Source organism: Dermochelys coriacea, chromosome 2 (assembly GCF_009764565.3).
Source record: "Dermochelys coriacea isolate rDerCor1 chromosome 2, rDerCor1.pri.v4, whole genome shotgun sequence".
Taxonomy (NCBI): Eukaryota; Metazoa; Chordata; order Testudines; family Dermochelyidae; genus Dermochelys; species Dermochelys coriacea.
The window spans coordinates 140998271-141018598 of NC_050069.1; the positions used below are offsets into that span (position 1 = coordinate 140998271).

At 38.8% G+C, this 20328-nt stretch overlaps 1 protein-coding gene across 4 annotated transcripts in view; it reads left to right on the forward strand.

The window, feature by feature from the left end:
• Positions 1-1452: 1452 nt before the first annotated feature.
• The window catches only part of CTNND2 (catenin delta 2), a 1224220-nt gene continuing 1205344 nt past the window's right edge, over positions 1453-20328 (forward strand). For 2 of the 4 annotated variants that reach the window (XM_043508458.1, XM_038392619.2), the window contains exon 1: positions 1854-2294. Coding sequence is in view for 2 of the 4 variants with exons in the window: in XM_038392619.2 (XP_038248547.1) it covers positions 2258-2294 (37 nt within the window). In the remaining 2 variants the exon portion in view is untranslated. Of the gene's footprint in view, positions 2295-4373; positions 4393-20328 lie in introns of those variants that run through there. The other 2 variants (XM_038392622.2, XM_043508459.1) reach the window with 2 other exon arrangements.

The window sequence follows — 20328 nt, forward strand, 5'->3', positions numbered from 1 at the left end:
CAATTAATCATGTTTTAATCGCTTGACAGCCCTAAAAAATACACACCCAAATATAAAGAATTTATCATGGTTTTGGCATTGGGAGTTAATATGGATACAAAGTAATGATCTGTAAATACAGTCTCTGATGGCCCCACAAAATTAATATTGGAAATAACTTTTACTAAAATGTTAGTGAAGAATAATGTATGCAGTGTTGTTGTAGCTGTGTTGGTCCCCGGATATTAGAGAAACAAGGTGCGTGAGGTACCATCTTTTAGCGGACCAACTTCTGTTGGTGAGAGAGACAAAGGTTCCAATTTACACAGAGCTCTTCATGTCTGCTAACAAGGTTTGATTTAGTGTTGTTTTGAAAAACTGTGGAAATCACCAGGCAAAAGGTGGCAGCAGTGAGTCATTCTGAAATCTGATATTGGAAGCAATCCTTAGTGTTGTTAATGAGTCTGCTCAGTCTGTATGAAAATATATTTTTGAAATTCAGATCTGCTAAGAAAGTGCCTTCTAATTACAATTTGTTGACAGGCCCATTACATGACTTTGTTCTAAAATTAAATTATGTACGTGGGTGTCAACTATTTTAAAAAAAAAACAAACAAACAAAAAAACCCAACAACCCGTCCCCTCCCTTCAGATCCGCCTCCTCCTCCCCCCAATCCTTTCTAGGCTCAAAACCACGTCGTTTTCATTTACTAGAATTCAGGTTCTTTAGACCTGGTATAGCTAAGAATTGCTAGCAAATGGACGCATCACCCCGACAGCTCAGCTGCCTGCATGGATTTGCTGATTGTTACAGCTGTGCTCTGGTCACAGCTCGGAAAGAAAATTAACATATTTTCCAAAGGAGAAAACTTTGCTCAAGGAAATACACCGCCAAGGGGCTGCTAGCTGCGTTATGGTTGCAAGGGTATACGTTTCTGCGTATAGCAAGGGATTAAATTTACGCGTCTGTCGTGTTTCCTCAACATCTTTGGCAGTGCGTGACGAGGCTCCTGAAAATTGTTTAAGTGGATTCGCCCTCTAAGGACAAGTCAGAGGGGGATTCAGGGTAGGGGGGGAGGAAAGAGAGGGAGACAGGAGCAGGGGCATAAGCAATCGCTCCATGGGTGGGGTTAGTTGACCTGAAGTTTGAATAAGCCCAGCTAACGCTGGGAAGGTAGCTGCCAGCCTGCGGTGGCTGCTCAGCACCAACGTCCCGCCCAGCTCATCCACGCCTTAGCCTCCCATGAACACCTCAGCCGCATGGCTCTGCTCTCCCCCAATCTCTCCCGTCGGAGGGTGACTCAAGGGCATTTCCCACATCTCCTTCGCTGGCCCAGGTGCAGCAGCCGTTCTTGAGCGTGGGTGTCCCTGCGAGCGCATTGTTCCCTGGCCGGGTGTGCCCTGCTCCCCCACACGCACCTGCGCTATTGACTCGTGCCCACTCAAAAGCCCCCGCCTCACGCCGCTGCCCAGGGCTTGCTGTGGGGCTGCGGGGCTGGCCTTTCTTCTCCCGTGCTCGTGAAGCCCCGTGTCAAACAAAGCAACGTGCACGCCCAGCCGCGTGGGGATGGGCGCGGAGCGGGGAGGGACACGGCCCCCGCTCCTGTGAGAGGATGCAAAGGCAAAGGCAGCAGCGCTGAGACAAGCCTGGCCAAGGAGCCCCTCTTCCCCCGCCAGCTCCGCAGCCGCTGCTTGGCTCAGCCTGGGCTCTGCTGCTGTCGCTCCCCGCAAGCCCGCGGCGCGCGCCTGCCCCGGGACCCGGCCGCGTTCGAACGCAGCCCGGGAGGAGCCTCGCGCCCCCTCCTCGCCCGGCGCAGGTGGCGGCGGCGGCGGCGGCGTCTCCTCAGTGGGCGAGAGCGAGCGAGCGAGCGCAGCCGCCCGCCCCAGCCGGGCTCCTCAGGCGCGCGCTCCTGCCGGAGAGGGGAGGAGGAGGGAGCGCGGCGGCGGCGGGCGGCGGCGGCGGCTGTGACTGTATCGTCTCCAGCCCCGGCCGGCGGCGGATGTGCCAAGCAGCAGCCGCCGCACCGGAGCGCCGCTGCTGAGCCTGGCAGAGCCGCGGAGGAGGCGGGAGGCGATCCAGAGACTTTGCCTCCCTAGAACAGGCGGTGGAAGGGGAGCCAGCCGCTCCCCTCGCCGCCAGGCAGTTGTCCCACGGCGGTACCACAACACAAAGCGAAGGATGCTGCCGCTGGGCAAGGTCGGGACCTTGCATTGAAGCCCGGGGGCGCCGCACACCCCTTCCCCACCGCACTGAGGATTTGCCTTTTATTTGCTGTGCATGCCTGGGAAAAGGCACGCAGGGTCGACGCCGTTCGGTGAGTGCAGTTGCGATCGTAATGGTGCCAGGTTTCTCCTCTCCTGCTCTTGCGTTATTTCGTCCGCTTCTGGTGGTGCTAGCAAACACTGGCGTTTGGTACCCCCATTGCAAAGGTCCCTCTCTTTTTTAGAAGGCAGCTGTGTCTGGCTCTGGAAACGTTGCTTGTGCCTTCAGCGGAGAGGTACCAAAGTGTGTTATTTTTCCTGTGCCTCCTCCACCCTTCCCTTATACGTTAGTCGCTTGCTTATGTAGGGCATCAGCAATACTGGATTCTCTAACGTCCTGCAATGATATACTCGTTACAGCAGTGAAGTCATAAATCTAGCAGGGGAGGGGAGGGAGCAAATAGACCCTGCTCTTCCATGTAGTCCTGGGCTGTTGTGGTCCCTGTCATTATTCTGTTACTTGGAGAACGAAATTGAAATACTTAGTCATACGTCCATGTCCGCTTCTTCTGCTTCTTCCCGACATTGGAAACCCGGGCAGCCTATATTTAGAGGCATCAAATCGTGAGATTTCAGTGCAGCCAGCCGGGTTCTCGGGCACATGTATAGTGACAATAAGTATGGGCTTTTCTTCTTTGGAACCAATGTCTGTGAAATATCCGGCTCGAAGGGGGGGGGGGGGGTGTGATCTGCAATGTGATAGTTGCTTGATCTATAATTAATGGCTGAAAGGAAAGATGCATTTCTCTTCGTTTCCTTTTCCTGGTGTGTAGTGTGCTTGCATCGATCGCTTCAAACATAGCCTCCACTGAATCAAGTCACTATAGGGGAGGTGCGGGAGCACCATACTAGTTGTGATAGGGCACCTGGAGAAATAACGCAAACGAAGGATAATTTTAAAACACCTCTTAAGTTTTTTCCCTTGACAGGGCTGTGTGTGGGGCAGGGGGGGAGTATAAAACGTGAGCAACAAAAATGAGATGTCTGGTTACTCTGGTGCATTTCATATTGCATGTTTTAAATGTTAGGGCGTGATTTGCTTTGCCTCATGAATTTATGATTAATTTTAGCGATTAATTTCATCAAGGAAACTTGTAGTTGTTTACTATAAATAATTAGAAAGCGATAGGCTTTATAAAATTGCCAGGTATTAACTTTTATTAACTGCAGCTATTGCAGTTGTTCTTTATCTACTCCTCGAAACATTAATATGATTTTTGTCTATTGAAAGCAGCAAGAGAAGAGATTAGAAACTTTTTAGATTTCAGTTCTTTCATCATGCATCGTGTGTATATACAGTATGCAGATTCATTCAGTTAAAGTTCTTACAAGACACAATAGAGGGATTTTCCATTTTCAAGAAAGAATTAACTGTTATTTGACAGATAAAGGACTGTACAAAATCATGTAGAACTGTATTTAAACCTATTGTAAGCGCCTGTGAGACAGACCGAAGGAGAAAAGTCTTCTAAATACTCATTCCATACAGTGTCTTTACTTTAAATGGAAGTCTGCAAAGTTGCCAAATCTCATTTTGGTCAGCTGTCTGTGAGGAAGAAAAATTATAGTGACCTACATTGGTTATTGAATTTCTTAATTCAAGTAACACACTTCAAACTACTCAGTAAATACAGTAGTTTTACTATAGAGTGAGTTAGGTTTAAGCAGAGGAAGCTGCTGAATATTCTCCTTATTAGCCCTTGACTCACAACATTGCTTTAGAGCTTGCATGAATCCTTTTATGTTAGTAGTTTATTTGCAAAAGACCAGGAGGCCTGTGATAAATACACAAAACTTACACAATTTTATAAATCCTCTGATGGTTATTTAAGACCAATCCTGTGCAAAGTTTGTGCAGCTATCCTATTCAGTGTGTAAATGAGTTTATCTTTTCGGAGATTTGCATGCATACCCATCCACATAGGCAAACTGGAGAGAGAATGTCTATTAGGTAATCCTTATTAACAGAACTTGATCAGTGGCCCAGAACTGTGCTATTTGAGGCTCATGATATGGTGAATGCTGCAATACAGAAACGTGCGATCACATCTTCAGTGTTTGCAGTCTGTTATATAAGACAGATTTTGGAAAAAGGAATAGTGGACTATGCTTCTGTGCATATGCCATAGGAAATACCCTTTAAAGCTGCTGGTAGGCAGTAAAGAAATCCATTTATCCCTGAATATGAGTTGCATGTCTTTGTGTGGATTACAAAGTAGAGGACTTACAGAGCGGTGTCTGGAAGGAATCAATACAACTACTGTACTTGATGTTTGTTTCTCAGATACCTTAGTTGACATTAAAAGCAATAGACAGCACTTTAATGGGAATAATGAGCTTGCAACTTCTTTAAAAAAAAAATCTAACCTAAGGTAGTTTCAGCTTCATGTAAGGAACTTTGACACAGCTGCACTGAATAAAAATAGTACAAGCTTTAAAAAAAGGTTTGCATACAACTTCTTTAAATAATTTGCTCCAAATCACAGCAATTAACTTGATGCCATTAAACAGCAAAGGTGACTTGTTTGTTTCTTAAGATACATGTGTAAAACTAATTTAATGATATTTTGTTTAGTACTAATAGGGACATGGAACAGTTTATTTTAAGGGATTTTAAAAATAATTTTTAAAATAGGGCTGTAGATTGACATGTAAATGAAGCAGATAATACATTTAGCAGAGCTCATGAGTGTTCAATTTTGCACTAAATTTCATATACCCTTTCTGCTTCATGGTTCATTGTAATATGATTTTTACAGCATATCAGTTACAGAAATTTCAGGTTAGTGTGATTGGGATTTTAAATATGTATATTTCAATAGTGGTAGCGGCAAATGCTGCCTAAAATCTGTAGTCCGGGGACAATTTTTTGTTGAGTTTCTACATATTTCAGAAAACATGGGTTCTGATTTTTTTGTTTCCTCTAATTAAGATGATTACATCTGAATTAATAACATTATTTATAACATAGTATCTGCCCACTATATGCATTATATTTCTGTCACAGAATATTGCAAAATGTATATATTGTCTGGATTTCTAAATAAGGTCTTCCAAAATTGACAAGTTTGGGACAGTTACTTTGCCAGTGAACTGCTGCCTAATAGACTTATTACAAAATAACAAATTATACTACATTAAAAACTTTGATTTAGTCATGATACCTATTGAATGTGTATTACTTCTTAATATAGTAATACAGATTTGATTTTTAGCAGAGTTATAGGATGGTTCTTAAATGCACCATTTTATTTAAAATAAGAGCTCCCATCCCCTCTGCAAAACTCATTCCTCCTACCAAAACCCACTTTTTTTGGGGGTGGGGGTTGGGGGCAACTAAGGAAAGTTCAATCTTGTTTGGTGATGGAGGAGCTTCCAAGAAAGCCACTACATCCTTTCATCACCAACTTACTTCTTATCTGCAGTGTTGTCTTCACAGGAGGGAGAATGCTACTTATTTGTATGTCTATTCTTTATGCTACTCACTTCTAAAATCAGGGTTCTTCTGAATGGGGCAGTCTTGAGTCCCATATCCCCTAAATCAATTCAGGTCTCATCTTTTTGGGGCTAGTGGTTAGGAGTCTCTCTATCCTGCTCTTATACTAAACAAGACCCAGGGAAACTTTCACTTAGTCCCACAGATACGTCATTCAAAAATCTGAAAGGCACTCCACATAGAGTTTTGAAATCCCTTCGTTCATTCCTATGAGAGCCATTTATCTGGTGGTATGAATGGAGCATAAATGGATTGAAAGCAGATTGTTTGATGAGAGTGATCACTAGAGCAGTGGAGAAGTTTTAAGTTTTTGAAGTCTAATTCTCAACACAATATTGTATTTATTTTGATATGATTGGATAACCACATAAACATGGCTATATGTAAAAAAATAAATTTGAGTATAAATGGCTAGTTGATTATACTAGTTGCTACTTTGAAATATGTCTGAGTGTCAACATAATGGCTTTTGTATTAATATAAAGTATTAAATATGTCATAGATAAATAGTTTCTGGCAAATTCACTGCCAGTCCATCCTAATGATTAATAATCTGCCTGTTTTTGTTTAGAGAACCCAATTACGGTCATAACAGTAATTTCAGCACAAACAGAACATGGAAAAGCTTGTATCATCCTATCCTCTTTGTTCATGGCATATTTATCAGAGCAGTCTGTAGTTTCTGAAAAATAATCTTTTTCATAATGAAAAACAAATGGAATTTGGAAGTTCTTACACTTAGTTTTTGTAATACTATGAAGAAGAGCATCCTTCTAATGTCTTTTTTTTGTCTAACATGACCCATATATGTAATACATATTTATAAACATCTATGTTTTATTTCAATAACCCAGCATAAATTTACCATATAATAACCTATTAGTTTGTTTTCACCTTCCCAAACATTTGGCAGAAGAAGGGTGCATATTTCATCTCCTCCCTACCCGGCTCTGATAGTATCAAAAGCTGCTGATGGTTCAACCACTCCAGGGCTCTCAAGAGCAAATCAGCATGTTGCTTATTTCTGAAAGGGAGAAGGCCCTCAATGGAAAGCCTCTTCTACTTTCAAATTCATATCTCTTCTTTTCCTCCTCCAAGAGATCCAAGTAATAGCAATTTATTAGCTATTAATTTAATAGCTAAAGAGAAACTTCTGTTGATATCATCAATGCTGCTGAGAAGAAAAAATCCATTCTATATTATATTATAAGAATTATAATATTTTGTTTAGTGATAGATGCAACAACACCTTGTATTAATTTGTGTTTCAAGTAGTCCATTATATTTTTGTTTCATTATGTAGCATTAGCATATAACCTTTTTAAGACTGAGATTTTCAAAGGAGCTTAAAAAAGTTAGGTACCCATTGAAATTCAGTGGGACATGGGCACTGATCCCCTTAGGCTCCTTTGAAAACTCCAGCTAAACAGCATAAAGGCTTAGAATAATTGATTTTGTTACACATCTTTTATAAAATCTCTTTCTCTTAATTAATTTACTAACTACTTCCTAAAATATTTTAGCAATAATACCAGTTACTTACTTTCCATTACCTTGTTGAAACTGCCATCAAAAGTTTAGTCACACATCCTAACACTTACTGAGCCTAACAACTGGTAAGATCCTGTGTGCGCACACAACATCCAGTGGGAGTTTTGGGAGTGAGGATTTGGAGTATGCATCAAATGCAAGTCAGAGCTCCAGATATTTAACCTACAGGATAAATGATGTCACTGAAAATGTTCTTCAAATAGAGTATTTCTAAAATTTGGGAAACTAGCTATTTTTAAGAAAAACAGAAATTGAAAACAAAATGTGTATACTCTATAAATGTTATAATTATTCCACCTATGTAGCAAATTTGACATTCATATAGTGGGCCATAGAGTTTAGATTTGCCTGTCCATATGTGCAATTTCCATTTCAATATGCAATGTTCTGAAAATGGGATGCAAAATTCCATGAAAAATGAAACTCTGCCTTCAGGTGCTTAGTATCCATATATTGGTGATTCTTGTCTGAAATGTTCAGCAGTCTAAATCACTGTGTAGCAGTAAGTTCTTAAATGTGAAACAAATCCACATTTGTTTCCAAAAAAATTTAAATGTCTTTACATTAATTATCTGGTATTTTCATAGGTTTTTATAAACTATGATAGAAAGGTTTATAAGAAGATATTGGTTAGATAATACAGTCGTATCCCCTATCCACAAAATTCTGCCTTTTGAACACATTGGCTGTGTAGGTATAACATTTTAATAATTGTGTGTTGTCCTAAAGGCTGAAGTTTGCTTTCCAGTCCACAATACTCTGCTCTACTCCCTTCTCCCCCAGAACATGTATATTGGCAGCTCCTTTTTGCAGATTGTTTGGCTGGCTAGATCAAATCTGGTCATGTTTTAGACTAACCCTTGCTTTTGCCCTGATTTGGTTCTTTGCTTACCTGTTTGTTTGCTTGTCACGTGGGAAGAGGGCAGTCACGTGTAGTATTTGGCATGAAAAATTGCGTGGAGCTAACAATGGGAGGACGGAGACAGGATGCTGGCATTCAAGAGAAGTTACAGGAGGGAATAAGACCTTGGGTATTGCAGAGGTAGAAGTGTGTAGGTCCTTAAAGGAGAGATTGAGGTGCTTGAACTAGATTCTGAAGGGGAAAAGAGGACCATGTAGGGTTTTGAGGAAGGTGATAATGGGTAAATCTGATCAGTTTTTCAGAAATATTTAGGCACCTAAAGATGCAGCTAGGCTTCAAGGCACAGATCCTCAAAGGTGTTTACACACCTAAATTTCCATTGATTTCAGTGGGGGTTATCTTTGGGGATCTGGGCCCTAGTGGCATTTTCAAAAGCAATTATCCAGAGTAGATGCCTAATTTTCATTGATTTCAATGGGAGTAAGGCACTTAGTAGCATTTTCAGAAATGCTTAGCTACACTTTTAGGCATCTAAATAGCTATGAACATATGTCCCTAAGTGATTTAGGAACCTAAATCTGATTGAAAGTCAATGGGAATTAGGATTCTCAGTGATGCAGGTGTTCAAACACAGAACACACAAATTTAATACTCATTATCCTATAAAATCCAGGTGTGTCTTGTGGATTTTGACTGAATCTCAAATTCAGAAGTACCCATGAAAGGTGGTAGAATATGATTAAATTAAGGATTGTGCTATATCTTCTTTTTGGTCACACCGTTTGAGGAGATAGTCTATCAAAAATATGGATGAGAAGCTACTGTTAAGACCTCTGGGGTTTTTGGGGGCATGAAAAAGATATCAATGGGTCATAAGATGCATCTAAGCCTCTCGTTACGTCCCTAATAAAATTTTGAGGTACTCTGTGGATATGAGAGTTTAATTCAGGTATCGGGTAGTAACTGAAAGTCAAATGTATGTATTATAGTTGGAATAAAGTAATATGAAGCTGAAGACATGGAGACATATATGAATCATTTGATAATACATCTTTTATTTTGAGTGCATTGTACTGCAGCAATATTTTATTTATTTTTGCTTATATGACAGTCAAAACTTAAAATGTATTGTTTGAGACACAAAAAATAATAGATACTATTTAAAACAAGTCTATAGTTTATTTGGAGGAAGGGTTGAGATAGGATAAAGGACACATTTTATGCTTGGTCTTTTGTCACCAGAAATTGAAATTTCCATGTTTTCAAATTTGTTTAGAGAGCTGTTTATTTTTTATTGTTTTTGTTTTTGCAAATTATGATAGTCTTTACTTCCATGATACACTATTTCTCAAGTAATAAAATATTGTTTCTTTTCTACAGCCTTAGATTCAGCGAAGCCCTGAAAAGAAATAGGGGTCCTGTGGAAATAGTAATAGTATGACTGCATAGCTAAAACTTTATTATAGTGCAACATGTACAAGAGGAAATGTTAAGATTGTGCATGCAACATTTTGGTACTGCTTGATTTTTTATATGCTTGACTTTGCCACCTTAACATTCTCAAAATATTATCAAAAGTATTTGGTATACTAAAAATACTGAAGGAATCAATTGTTTATGGATATGTTCCTTTTAGGGCAAATTATTTTCCAAAGACACTGCTATAGGCTGATCTCCTAAGGATCTCCTAAGGGTTCTTGCCTCAGAAGAAGGGGGTACTGCCAGATAGTTACAAATCCACTGACCCTTCTGAAATCCTCTAGGAAAGTAGAGTGGGTCTCCAAGTGCTCTAGTCCACAGGGCTGTGGGACCTCTGTATGGGCTCCCCAAACCTCACCCTTCTCACCCAAGCATAGCAGAATCAATAGGCTCTGCTGTGTCTAGGGTCTTTCATATCTCATAAGAGGGACAGTGTGTGACAAATTGCTCTTCCATGCAGTAAGTTTTTTAAAGTATTTGTGTGACTGAGTACGCTGAAGAATGCATCTAATAAACCAAATGTGTAAACTTCTCTTGTTTTTAAAGTTTTAATGTTTACATTGTGGCAAACAATTTAACCAGGCTCTTTACCTTTTTCAACTTGTGCGATAGTATCATGATTTTTACCACTATTGGTGTTCCTCTTAAAACTCTAGCTACTTGAGTCATGTGCTTATTTCAGTATTTCAGCTTCTGCTTTTAAAAACAAAAGCTTCTAATGCTGGTTTTGGAGAAAAGCTTGAAAACATGACACCACCTTCATATTATCCCAAAGGCTCAAAATCCAGAAAGCAAATAACCCCGTCCCAATTTATTACTCTTTAGAGGCTCATAGTTTTTAAACCGAGCTCATGGTAGTTTGGGCAGCATTTTGAACACTTGAGGTTGGCAATATTGCTACCTAGGCTGCGGAATTCATTTCCCCAACTTTTTCAGCTTTCTACCTGAATCAGGAGGATGATATTTGGCTCACTATGGAGGAAATATTTTTCTTAATTCCATCTTCATGAGGCTTGAACTAGATGAATTACTCCTTAGGCTTTCTAATGCCTTCTTCTATGTAAACACTGTGTTGGGTTTTTTTTAATGTATAGTATCCTATTCATTGGCCAATTCTCCACATATTACAAATAAAACTGCCTGTATTTTTAAGACTTTAGAGGTCGTGTCACCATGTACACAGGTTTGAGAAGGTCCTTTCCTGATGTGCTCAGATGTTCCTGATCATTTGTTTTACATATCCTGGATTTCATGCACCTCTTCTTTGTCTTTATAAGAGCAAGGTACAGCATTGCACAATGCACTCAAGGACCTTGATGGGCTGTAACTGTAATCTCTTCAGAGAAAGATGGGCAGATAGATATTAATTTGAACCACACAGGTCAAGTCAACAAATATTAAAAATCAAAGATTGGGGTTTTTTTAGTTGCAGATTGAAACACAAATAATCATGATACAAAGAAATACTTAATGTTTAACAGAGGCATACATTAAACAGAATCCATAAAATGATTTTTAACATGCATTTAATGTATGTGTCTGTTAAATATAAGTCTTTAACATATGTTTAAAACAATCATGGAAATAAGTGTTTAACATAACTGTTTGTAGTATTAAATTTTGTGTAATACAGTTTGAAGGCATACATTTCTGCTCAAGTTACAGAAGTCCATTAACCTCTCACTCTGCACTATCTGGATAGCTACAGATGCTAATTCTGCATGGTCACTGTTACAATGCACATCCAAAAGACAAATAATGCTCCTCTTTCTGTTTCAAAAGGAGCAGGTATGCTCTCCTGGTCTCTTGTCTATCTGTATTCTTTGGCTCTGTGTAGCAACAACTTCACTTTTTGAAGAATCAAAGGCAGAATGGCCAGACTCACCCATTACCAATGCAGTTATAAAACCTGTATAAAACTGTACCTATGCGCCAGCTTCTCTCCCTTACTGGCAAAACAGATTGAGGATTGCTCATTTACCTTCTCTACCCTGTCTCTGTGCATATTTTTAAATGAAATATGGTCACAGCAACGTGAGCTCACATTAACTGTGCTTCTCAGCTCTGTTTTTTCCGCTTAAGCATGGTGACTATTTGCTATTCTCTGAGGCCTCGTCCATGCTGTTTAGAGAGATTTGTGAATTCTTGGTTAGAGTGCATGCTGAATATTTAGTATTTAATCTTTCTAGTTTATATGTAAATAATAATTTAATATAGAAGCTGACTTTTACTACCCAGACTGAAAGCTTACCTTCTCTTGGTTTGTATAGAATAAAAGAAAACTTACTTTCAGAATATCTTGTGACATGGATTCAGCTCAGCTTACCAGGATTTTGCACAGCTTTATAAAATAAGGAACTGTACATGGTTTTTAACAATATATCTTTCTGGTGAGATGAAGCATATGCTTCCTCATGTAGTAGTACTTAGTGCTTAACATTAGTCAAAATGCTGCACAAGTTTTAACTAATCTCAGAATGCTCAAACATCTTAAATCTCTGAGATGTTCCAGTCTAACTGCTAGTAGGGAAGCCATCTAAGTCTCTGAGTGCATTGACACTGTGACTGTTGCTTTTGGGAAGTTTCCTGGGTGTGCTCAGTTGAGTTCCATCTCATGCCTTTAGTTTGGACTGTGTCTTTCAATGTATGTATATATGTATTTAACTTAAATATTTATAGATGCTACTTGCCATAGTATGTAGACACTATCTACCTGAAAACAGTATGTTCTGGGGGTCAGGGAAAGCCCTCTACTAATAGGCACTTGCTAAATGACAACAACATTAAATTGAGGGAGGTGGTGATGGTAATCTTCTAAGGTCTGCCCACAAAATAAACTCCACCCGTATGAGTTATCAGAATGCGACACTGGTCATAGTATATTACCACTCACGTTACAAGTGTGTACTCTCTGGGCCTCTTAACCTTGTCCTTCAGTATAACTTGAATACGCTCCTGGACTATACTAGGCTCCTTCGCGTATTCTCCTTTGTAATTTGGGTGGGGGAAGTGGTGATAGGTGGTTTTTAAAATTAAAAAAAAAAAGAAAGCCGAGATTTATCTGGAGAACAAGCTAGCAACTTCAGAGAGATGCTAATACACCCTATTGCTGTGTTCTGGCCCAATCCAAGCCTTCAGTGATGAAAGAAAAGCAAAAATGTTTTTGTTTTTTTTCCTGTTCTTACATATTATACTCATCAAACTCACACACCTGAAAAAAAGGTAAAATGTTAGTTACGATAATGAGACGTATCTAAAACTAATGTCATGGTAGTGTTATGAAATACAGATGCATCATAATTTGCATCTGACTTCCATTTTTAACAGTTCAATAACCTGTATGTACAAGGTCACATTTTCTGCCTCTTTTGTACTACAAAGGGAAATCACCCATTTTGTCTTCTGTCGGGATCCCCCCACAGTGGGAGAGTCCCCTGCAGAAATAGAGAAGCTGCAACTAGCTTCTACAAGTTTCTCACCATACCGCCAGTTCAGAGGACATGTAGGGTGCAAGGGAGGCTAAATAAATGGGTGGTGGGGTTTTTTGTTTCCTCCAGATTATCTTGTCCAATTGCCCCTTGTATTACTTCCCTTATTGGACTACAACACTTATCTATAATTAGCTGGCCACTAAAATACCTTTTGAAATAAAGTCAAATTTAGCTTCTGTTTATAATTCTTTTACATTTCCCCAAAACAAATACTCTGTTAAATAAAACAATGGATGCCAGAAGAACCTGGAAAAAATGAAGTAGTTTTGCTAAACAAGTATGTGCTATGCCATACATGTCATTAATATTTTTCTCTGTGTGTGCTTTTTTAAAGTATTTGTTCACAAGCTAGGATATGTGAGGTTGTATTTGGCAGAGAAGATACGACTTGCCTCTTTAATCACCTAAAAACTATAACTGTATGGTCCATAAATTGACATTATTGGGGAACAGGTATAATTATGCAAACCAAATAAATATGGGCATGCAGATACTAACCTGTTTAGTGCTTGCACAAACATTTAAGGAGTGATTTGTGCAGGAATGTGTATGAATTTTCCAGACTTAAAAGTGAATCTTAGAACATGTCTCTGTCGACAGGAACACTCCAACAGACTACCACTGGTCTACCAATGTGACAGGCAACTCTAAAGCTGTCAATAGAACTTCCAGAGAGTTTGTCAAGGAGCCAGAGGCACAGCAGAACATCCTCTGCTTTACAATCACTGCTTTATAATTGCTATCCAAAGTAGAGCCACGGAACACTGTGGTGCTGTAAATGGCAAACCAGAACAAGAGGCATTGGGGTGGGAAAGTAGGCAGTTGCAGTGTTGTAAATGGCACAGAAGGATACTAATTCAATCATTTAACTTCCTGATTTATGTGGATTAGTGTCCCAATTAAAAAACATGTCTTGACAATGTATGTTTCTAAACTCGTACATTTTTAAAAAAAAACAAACAAAACACCCTATTCCATTAGGAATCATATAAGGGTACTAAGGTCTTGTATTGTAACGTGCAAATAATGTCTGTTCTTGTACTGTTTATAGTCCACACTGGCTACTCCATGATTTGTTTTATTCCCTTTGCCTTGCAATTTAGTCAAATTAATCTGATGAAGTTTTCTGTTTTCCAAAGCAAAAACTGAGGTTACAATATGTTGATATAAAACCTAGAGTTCTGTCTAACACTGCTTCATCAGGAAAACCTGCCACTGAAGCAATGGAAGTTTTTGCCTGAGAGAGAATTTCAATATCAGGTCCCAAATCTGTCTGTATATAGTAAGATGTCATATGTTTTAATCAGTTCTATGGCATTTTTGTTCTGATGGGAACAAATAGGTTGACAGAAGCATTTTCACTTTCAAGATGTTTATAATATTTATATCAAACCTCTACAAATTTTATTGATAACTGAATCTCAAAGATCTAAGGTATATTTCCAGGTTCCTTTTATTTTACATCTCTTGCCACATTCTTTTTGTCACCTATACCCCCTCAAAGAAAAAAGTGACCATCTCTTTTCAGAGCTTGTATGGAAAAACACATCAAATATATATACAACATTTTGGAATTATGACATTCATTGTACTTGTGGATGGATGTTAATGGGCGTCAGAAGCTAAAATTGTTCATCTGCATATTACAGTATATTACATAGTCCTTATATTAACGTGGAAATCTATGGCACAGAATGTATAGTTATTACATTTCTTCTCAATATTTAGTCTGGTCTTGCTCTCATTGAAATCGGCTGCAAAACTCCAACTGATTTTAATGGGAGGCTCATACTTCCCTTCAGTCATGAACATTATTTTGTTTTTATTTATTTTGCTATTCCTGTGTGATTCACTACTTAGTAATTCAAAAATACTGTCTTTGTTGTACAGTTCTTTGTATGAAAATAATTTTGATGTGGCAAACACTTGATTATGATGTAATTGAATTAATGAGGCAGGAGGAGCAGTATGAGAACACAGAAGGTAATTTCCATTTAGGAAAATAGGTTTTACTACACTGGATCAGATCACTGGCCCATCTAGGATGGCATTCCGCCTTTAACCATCACCAATATCTGATTTACCAGCTGTTTCCATTTTGCCATACTGTCTTTGGTCATGTCTACACTACCGCTTATTCTGACAAAACGTATGCCACTCAGGGGTGTGAAAAAACAACCCTCCCTGAGTGACAAGTTTCGGTAGCGTAAGTAGTAGTGTGCACAGCACTGTCAGTGGAAGAGCTTCTCCTGCCGACATAGCTACCGCCACTCGAGGTGGTTTAATTAAATTGATGGGAGAGCTCTCTCCCGTAAACATAGAGTAGGTACACGAGAGATCTTATGTAGCACAGCTGCATCGGTACAACTGTGCTGCTGTAAGGTCTCCAGTGCTGAACCTCACACATTCAAACATTGTCAGGCCCCAAAATATCATGAGACTGGTTTAAAAATAATGAGATTTTTACAAAGAAGTAATATTTTTGTCTTTGTTGCCTGATTTCTGAATGTCGAAGGTATATTGGGGTACATGTTCAAGTTTTTTCTCTGCAACTATGAGGGTTAGTAACTTTATTTTTTAAATGAAACCTAAGATTCTCATGTAGCTGAAGTTCTGTGGGAACTGGGTTTTTGAAGTAAAACAAAACCTTTTAATGAGAAAATCTCTTTGAAACATTTTAGTGGGTTTTTTAAATAACTTTTTCAAAGTTCTTTGTGGATGAAACTTCATTTAAAAGTTTACTATAATAAAGATTGTATATATTGTGACATTGCACCCCATAATGCTTTATAGAAATTTTCTTATGAGCGTAAATATGACATAACTGGAATATGTTTTATGTTAGATATGCCATGTAACATATCTTTGCAAAGGTCATGTTCTACTGCATGTATTCATCCTATTCATATGCATGTATCATTTTTATATCTGGAGTTATGAGTGTTGGCTCTATGCTTGTATTTAAAGTGTTTGCTGTAGAAAGCACCTAAGGCACATTTGGTCAACATAGCATGAAGGGGTTATTCCAGTAATTGGGAGTACTTGGCTAACAATGGACCTTGATAGACACCAATCCACATCTGAGCTTTCATGGGAACATTTGGGCTAACATGTGGGCAATGGCGTTGGCCTGTAGAGAACTGAGTCATGCATGGACATGTGACTTGCCCACATGACTCCAAAACTTCATCTTGTAGCTGTGATTCTACAGAGGGAGAGAGAGGGGTTTCCACCCACAAAAGAGAGACTATATAAGCTCCTGGAACCTCCTCCATTTTGTTCGGCTGGCTCAAGAGATAGCCTCTCCACCCCAAAGAGATGCCTGAAAGAAACTGGAACAAAGGACAGAAACTACAGGGGTGTGAGTGATTGCTGGACTAGGAGGAAGTCTAGTCTGTAAAAGAAGCTTATTGGAACCTCTCTGAGTGTGAGATTTACCTGCGTTTAGTTTCCTACTGTATTAGGCTTAGACTTGGATGTTTTTGTTTTATTTTGCTTGGTAATTTACTTTGTTCTGTCTGTTATTACTTGGAACCACTTAAATCCTATTTTTTATATTTAATAAAAGCACTTTTCCATCCACAACCTAGAGCAAGTAATTAATTCCTGGGGGAGCAAACAGCTGTGCATTATCTCTCTATCAGTGTTATAGAGGGTGAACAATTTAGGAGTTTTCCCTGTATAAACTTTGTACAGAGTAAAATGGATTTATTTGGGTTTTGGATCCCACTGGGAACTGGGTATCTGGGTGTTGGAGACAGGAGCACTTCTTAAGCTGTTTTCAGTTAAGCCTGCAGCTTTTGGGAGGTGTGGTTCAGACGTGGGTCTGTGTTTGTAGCAGGCTAGCATGTCTGGCACAACCAGGCAAGGTACTGATGTCCCAAGCTGGCAGGGAAAAAGGACTCACAGGTAGTCTCAGCACATCAGGTGGCAGTCCCAAGTGGGTTTTTTGACCCAATCCATCAGATATATATGTAGAAATGTTTTTGTGAGTATGTAAACACACACATATAGAGGGAGACAGAGCAGGTGCAAAGGCAAGTCAATGTGTTGTGATATCTCAACATGAGTTCTGGATGGTCGCATAACTTATGAGTTCTGAAGCTAGGACTGTGTCATCCCAAATGAGAGTCAATAAACCTTTTATGCTATACCATCATGTACTATATATATGGTATATATGTTATAGAAAAATATTTTTAGGATTGTTTGAGTTTTTAAAATATTAAACTGGAACCCTCCCCTCTATCTCCTGCCACTCCACTAAAAAAACAACTCCTCCTCCTTTCAAGTCATTAGGAGGGGGCAGCAGATGAGGTTTAGAACACACAGCACCTCCAGCTTCCACAATAAGATGGGTTTCAACTAAATAGTAGGACTGAGTTACATCTGGAACTCAGGAAGGGCCTCGTTCGGTATAAGGGCTTAGGCTGAGGCCTATTTAGCTGAAGGGTGGCAACACTAAAATATCTGTACTATTTGAATTTGTGCTTGCAAAATTTTAGAAAAGATACAATAGTTCTAGTTCTCTCTGTCTGTTTTCTCTTTTGGTTTCTTAACTGTGATTCCATTCACAATTTTTTATGATGTCGTCTAGAAGATTAGAAACTTGTGATGATATTTTACAATACCACAACCTCTCAGATGTCTTTATGCACATGTGGAAGTATTTATGAAACACAGCTATACAGTTGAAATTTCACAGGAAGAAGAGTTTTAAAAGTAAGAATGGGATAGTGTTCCCTCTCCCTCTCCTTTTTCTCATTTGATTAATTTTTAGATCTTTATCTGGAGGATGACTTATACTGCTAAAAACTGAATGAATTGCAGAGTGTTATGTGATGTGCTTTGATGTTTTAATTTTTGTTATGGTAGGTATAGAGTAGAAGAGTTAGAAAGGGATCTCTGTTTAAGCTTCATTGCTGCTGTGCTAGAAGAATTTGGCATTACACATAGCATATGTGTATTAGCTCTTGACTATCATTCATAAAAATATAACAAATGCAGAAAACAGCATTATAGCCCTTTCAGCTTTGAATTTGGTCTAGTATGCTTTCGTTTCTAAAAGAATATAGGTGCCCTATTATAAACAGTGGTTTCTAAAATGGCTTAAAATGATTTTACCTTGAAAATAATGGTGTTTGGCTGTTAATGGATTAAATAAAAAAAATTATGTAACAAGTTTTATGCTTTAAAGATAACTATCCTGCTCTATTTTTTTATTTTTAAACATGATGGGTTCTTTCCTACCCTCTGACATACTTCAGACACTACCACACATCTTAAAAATTAGCTGATTATTTTTCTCCCAAGATCCTATACATGGCAGTATGCACTGAATATTGGAACTCAGCTACCAGGGTGAAATTCATCCATGGTTCTGAGAGCCAGTGCAAAGTCCTTTGCTTCATGTAAACCTTGTGTAGGTCAAAGAGGAGTCTAGGCATCATGGCCTCATAGGGGAACCTGTGCATCTTCTCTGTGCCAAGAAAAGTGTCTGTATGCTTGTCTCTCATATGCTTTGTGTGGAAGGCTGCACAACAAATTCAGTCATGACTTAGGTTTGGTCCAAACAGGAACTCATTTTCCAGAATACCAGTGCTGAGTGAATCATCAGCACATAGCAGATCATTAGCACTGTTCAAAGAATAATAACAATAGTCACACATACACTTCATGAATGTCTTCACATACAGAATGGAATGTGACCATATCCTTCTCTTCAACCAAAATAAATGTGCATATTTAGAAAACCGTGTGTTGTATATTCATTAACTCTTTTGTGTATAAAGATGGTATGCAAGAATGATGATGGGGTGACAGTTTGTCAGACATCCTTAAGCAACCAAATGTGGTGGTGGTGGTTGTAGTAGTAGTTTGTTTGTTTATCCTATAGTGTTGTCCAGATGTCGCAAACAAAATCAGGACCCTTTTGTGCTAGGCACTGTACAAACACAAAGATTCATATATTATAAGGCCAGAAGGGACCGTTGTGATCATCAGGCCTACCTCCTGTGTAACACAGGCCATAAGACTTCCTTCAACTAATTCCTGTTTGAACAAGAACATTCCTCTTTGGATGTTTTTCTGTCTTGATTTAAAGCTTTCCACTTATGGAAAATCCACCACGTCCCTTGATAAATTGTTTGCTGTTAAAAATTTGAGCCTTATTTTGAGTCTGAATTTGCCTAGTTTCAGCTTTCTGCAATTGGATCTTATTATACCTTTGTCTGTTAGACTGGAGAGCCCTCTATTATCAAATTTCTGTTCACTATATAGGTATTTATACATTGTGATCAAGTCATTCCTTTACCTTCTCTTTGATAAGCTAAACAAATAGACTTAAAGAGCACAGTCACTATAAGGCATATTTTCTAATCCCTCTCCAATTTGCAAGGTAATGAGAGAGTCTTTATCCTGAGGAGATCACAAGTTAAGTAGACAAGGTTGGGATGGAAAACAGGCACAAGGAGGTGTAATGACTGGTCTAAGGTCATGCCACAGGTTAGTGGCAAAGCTGGGAATAGAATTCATGTCTCCTGAATCCCAGCCAGTACCCTAGCCACTTGATCATGCAGCCTTTCCAAGTTTGTTTTGGAACAGGGAAATAAAGTGAAACCTTATATAAAAGATCTCAGATCTTTTATATAACTCCTCGAAACCTTTTCTTCTTGCTTTCTACAATTGTATGTCCATATTTCTCATCTCTATACTGTCCATAAATACATAGCTGGTTCAAAATAAATTCTTTTGACAAGTTTTCTTAGCGCCTCAAACCACTATATGTAAATATAAATTATATTTGTCTCCCCTTTTTTTCCAGATAGAGTGAAATTGCAGTATGCACCCAGTCCTGTCCCCATTGAAATCAATGGCAAAGCTCCTATTAGAGTCAATAGAAGTAGAATTTGTAACCTTGGATATTTTTCTTTTCACAAAAGAAGGCAATGGCTTATTGGACATGATCATATAACCTATGCTCAGAAAACCACATAAAATGGCTGATGCAGCATTAGAACCCCATTTTTAGAATTCTTCAGGTAAAATGTGTGCACAACTTCATTAAAAATAGAAAAAAATACAGTAAAATAAGTTGGTGTTTTTCAATGTATAGCAGTGTAAAATACTGCCCTTGGCATAGAAGAGTTATTTCTATTGTGAAATTATGATGAAGCTGACAGAATCTCAGTAAATGTTTGTCTTTGACT